Here is a 4,648-nt window from a genome sequence, read left to right as displayed (position 1 = left end):
TTTCTCAAATTTGGTCCATTTTATTAAAATGTAGATTTTTTTTTTACATTTTATTGTACATTTCAAAATATAGTCTAGTAATTAACCAAACTAATTGGAAGATGGAAAGTGGTAAATCCAAGCCAGATATGGGACAAATAACTCATCGAATGAACTTGTTACTTGGAAAGCATGAATTCCAGTTCCACTGCAGTGGTAAGTGCTGTGACCGTATATCACAAAACTAAACAACCAAATGAGGTCAAAGGTCATGTAGTGGCAAAAAGAGTAAGCAATCCTTTCAGGAAGGAGACTATTTCATTTCCACCCAATTTGGACTCCCCATAAACACGGTCCACAAATGAAATAGGAACCTGTGTGATAGACAGATAAGACCACTTTTAGATAATAAATAACAATAATACTTTGAAATGGATTAAAAAAAAAACACACACACTTGCGTATAAATAAACGCATGTATAGATATTTCAAAATTTTACTGTTTTTGCTGTACTTTGGATCAAATAAATGCAGGCTTGGTGAGCAGAAGACTTCTTAAAAAAAAAAAAACTTTAAAAATCCAACAGTTCAAACACTTTTGACTGGTAGTGTAAACACATAATCTAAACCAGGGGTTCTCAACTCTGCTTTGAAAGATCCATTTTCCTAATCAAAACACCTGAACAAGTTCATCAAGGTCTTCAGGATCACTAGAAAGTTGCAGGTAGTTGAGTTTGATCGAGGTTGGAGATAAACTCTGCAGGAAAACAGATCTCGCAGGCCAGAGCTGAGAGCCCCTGATCTAAACTATATTTAATTGACTAATTACTTAAGTTAAGTAATAACAAGATTTATAGGAAATGTGGAATGAGAGATGTGTGCTAACCTCTCCAACAGTAAAGCCCAGTTGTCTAGCACGGACAATCATCTCCATCTGGAACACATAGCCTTTTGACACACACTGCTCTACGAGTTTTTCAAGAACCTCTTTCTTATAGAGCCTGAAATGTAGAACACATGATAGGACATGGTAATGCAATACTGTAGCATTAAAAAAACCCCACAATGTTTAATAAAAGAAAGAAAGATTAATTTATTAAAATGCACTTACCTAAAACTCCCTGTGAGATCAGATGCTCCTGGTCTGAGCAGCACTTGTGAGATAAAGTTTGCACCTCGACTAAAAGGAAACAGTCAGAAATGTGATCTTGTGCCATAAATTCAATTACACATGAAAAGTGTGTATAAATGGTCGTAATACATACAGACTCAAATTTCTAATAGGCTGGATATTAATACAAAACATACACTACTATTCAAAAGTTTGGGATCAGTAAGATTTTTACGTTTTTTCCAGTTCCATTTACTTGAACAAAAATACAGAAAAAGTTATATTATGAAATATTATTGCAATTTAAAATAATAGGTTTTTATTTGAATATACTTTAAAATATAATTTATTTCTGTCACGCAAAGCTGAATTTCCATCAGCCATTACTCCAGTCTTTAGTGTCACCTGAGTCTTCAGAAATCATTCTAATATGCCCATTTATTATCAATGATAATAATAAATCAGCATATTAGAATGATTTCTGAAGGATCATGTGACACTGAAGACTGGAGTAATGATGCTGAAAATTCAGCTTTGCATCACAGGAATAAATTATACTTTAAAGTATATTCAAATAGAATATACGTTATTTTAAATTGCAATAATACTTCACAATATTACTGTTAATTCTGTACTTTTAATCAAATAAATGCAGCATTGATTAGCAAAAATTACTTATTTAAAAAATCTTACTGATCCCAAACTGGACAGCAATGTAGTTTCTCAGTCAGGTGATATTTTCCAGTCACATACCTGATCAGTTTCCGGCGCAGATCCCATCCATACACACCACCGTCTCCTCTGTACCTTGTTCCAGAAACCACATCATATCCACCCTCTTTCTGTTTTCTAAACAAATAAAAAATTCATGACTGACTGCTATACGAGTCCACATGATAATGTTATTACAGTAAAACTACACTACATAATACAACGAGCAGTTAAAAAGTCTTTTAACAGCAGAGGCATAAGGTAATTGAAAGAAAATGACTTACTTAATGAACTGTGGGATAAACTTTGGCTGTGAGGAAGAAGCAAAAAAAACTTAATGTACGCAAATGCTCCTGTTGATTTCTCTCCATATAATGGACTTCTATGGTGCCCCCAAGTTTGAACTTCCAAAATGCAGTTTAAATGCAGCTTCAAAGGGCTCTAAATGATCCCAGTCGAGGAAGAAGAGTCTTATCTAGCGAAACAATCAGTTATTTTCTAAAAACATTTGCAATTTATATACTCCTTAATCTCTACACAGAGTACACACAGAGCTAGACAAGACAAGCATTTGAGGTTAAAAGTATATACGTTTTTTTTTTTTTTTAGAAAATTACCGATACTTCTTTCCTGGGCTGTGATTGTTTAGAGCCGTTTGAAGCTGCATTTTGGAAGTTCAAACTCAGGGGCTCCATAGAAGTCCATTACATGGAGAGAAATCCTGAAATGTTTTCCTCAAAAATCAATTTCCTCACGACTGAAGAAAGAAAGACATGAACATCTTGGATGACAAGGGGGTGAGTACATTGTCTGTAAATATTTGTTCTGAAAGTGAACTACTCCTTTAACTATTTCGCTAAGGAGTCAGACTAATTTTGAGAACTACTTTAATTTAACGGAAGGCAATTGCTGCCATAAAAAGGTCATATTAATGACAAAAAGTTTGAGATTGAGAGATATAATAAGATAAACCCCAATGTTGAGACAAAAGTCTAAATATCATAAATGTGTCTAAGTATTTCATAATCCTGTTTTTTCCCCTTATAATTACGACAGCTTCTCACAGTTTTGACTCTCTATGTTCTAATTATGACATTTTATCTTATTAATATGGTTTACCAATGACTTTCGTCTTATGTGGTGGAAATGAGCTTCCATAGACTTACTGAAAAGAACCGAGATCAGTAAGACTTGTTAGCATGTTAACATTAACAATTGTACTCTATCCAAGAGAAATATATGCAAATATTTCCAGTATTTCCACCTCGGTGGGATCCCTGAATACCACAGGATTCACTTAAGCAGGTACAAAACAGTATACAACAGAAGAATACTTACATGATGTGAGAGATCTGCGTCCATAATGATAACAAAGTTTCCAGACGCGTGTTTTATGCCGTGAATGTAAGCCGTTCCTGAAATGACATGAACGTCAATCGCGCTATTCCTATAACGTTAGCTCTAAGAAGTATTTAAAAATATGAGACATTTTACCTAATCCCAGTTTTTTTGCTCGCGGTCTCAAGAGCTAAAAAGAAAAGAGATGTCAGATTTTTATGATTCTTTTCGACAAGCTGTCTGTCATGTATTTTATATTCTAACGCACAACTCACAATCTTGTCAGCGCCGTAGATCTTCTGCAGCTGTTCACCGATCTGCAGCGTTCCGTCTGGACTGCCATCATCAATCACTATGATCTCGTAGTTATAACCACTGTATTAAAACACGGCCATCTAAGTCATCTTAGGGACTCTTAATCCGGTGATTACACTGACAGCTCATCATTAGGACTTCTGGTTCTCGCCTATTGTCATTGACTGTATAGAACAGCACACTTACCTCTCGCCGAAGTACTTCACCAGCAACCACACAATCAATGGGAGGTTTTCTCTTTCATTGTAGGTTGGCAGCAGAATAGAATATTTGTCAGACTTCTCCCCGCTCTTCGCATTACCTCTCCTGCTCGCCATGTTGGCGTCTCCGACGTACTATACCGGATGTTTACATCAGGTACGTTGTCCGAGGAAATCGCTTGCTCCATCCTTTGGTTCCGAAGCACATATTTCACCAGTTTAAATAGAGTGAAAAAACATCCAACAATTGTTTTGTACAGTTGAACAAACCCTAAGGTTTTATTCGTTTAAAGTTTTAATATGCAGGAAAGTTGAGTGTTAGATACACTGCGCATTGGAATAATTTCTTATTTAAGAAATCAGTACAACAGTGCAACAGTAATTAACCCCGTAGTTGGCACATCCAGGAAAAAATAATGGAAAATGATTTCTTTTTGGTTTGTGTCTCAGTCTAGCAATGATATTCATTGCGATGACTTGTCATTTACATTGAGTTATAAGGCTTTCCACATAAAATACTCAAAATTGCAATGTTGTTTATTTAAGTGGTTCAGCAATTAAGTCATCTGAAACTACCCTACCAGTCAAATGTTTTTGAACACTACGATTTTTTTTTAAAGAAGTCTGTTCTGCTCACAAAGCGTGCATTTATTTGATCCAAAAAAAAGTACACTATTTTTACTATTTGTAACAACCTTTTCTTTTTAAATATATTTTAAAATGTAATTTATTATTGTGATTTCAAAGCTGAATTTTTTAGCATCATTACCCCAGCCACACAATCCTTCAGAAATCATTCTAATATTCTGATTTGCTTCTCAAAAACATTTATTATTATTATTATGTTGAAAACAGCTGAGTAGAATTTTTTCAGGTTTCTTTGGTGAATAGAACGTTCAGAAGAACAGCATTTATGTGAAACAGAAATCTTTTGCAACATTAAACATGTCTTTATCATTACTTTTGGTCAATTTAAAGCATCCTTGCTAAAAGC

General features: G+C 34.6%; 1 protein-coding gene across 1 annotated transcript; it reads right to left on the bottom strand.

The window, feature by feature from the left end:
• Positions 1 to 3,786, bottom strand: dpm1 (dolichyl-phosphate mannosyltransferase subunit 1, catalytic). The gene is made up of 9 exons (XM_073823324.1): positions 3,641 to 3,786; positions 3,415 to 3,514; positions 3,296 to 3,329; positions 3,140 to 3,216; positions 2,086 to 2,111; positions 1,844 to 1,939; positions 1,091 to 1,159; positions 866 to 980; positions 1 to 353 (listed from the first exon to the last, which is right to left on the bottom strand). Exons 1-9 carry the CDS (start codon positions 3,769 to 3,771, stop codon positions 249 to 251), a joined length of 753 nt encoding a protein of 250 aa, XP_073679425.1. The 5' UTR covers positions 3,772 to 3,786; the 3' UTR covers positions 1 to 248.
• Positions 3,787 to 4,648: the final 862 nt, after the last annotated feature.

Source organism: Garra rufa, chromosome 18, assembly GCF_049309525.1.
Source record: "Garra rufa chromosome 18, GarRuf1.0, whole genome shotgun sequence".
Taxonomy (NCBI): Eukaryota; Metazoa; Chordata; class Actinopteri; order Cypriniformes; family Cyprinidae; genus Garra; species Garra rufa.
This window is presented reverse-complemented; position numbering and strand designations above follow the sequence as displayed.

Excerpts from the sequence above, each read along its gene's own strand:
- dpm1 (XM_073823324.1), bottom strand. The coding sequence starts at position 3,771 with ATGGCGAGCAGGAGAGGTAATGCGAAGAGCGGGGAGAAGTCTGACAAA. Across the intron at positions 3,515-3,640 it reads GTGAAGTACTTCGGCGAGAG|TGGTTATAACTACGAGATCA; the intron begins GTAAGTGTGCTG and ends GTTTTAATACAG. Across the intron at positions 3,330-3,414 it reads TCTACGGCGCTGACAAGATT|CTCTTGAGACCGCGAGCAAA; the intron begins GTGAGTTGTGCG and ends TTTTCTTTTTAG.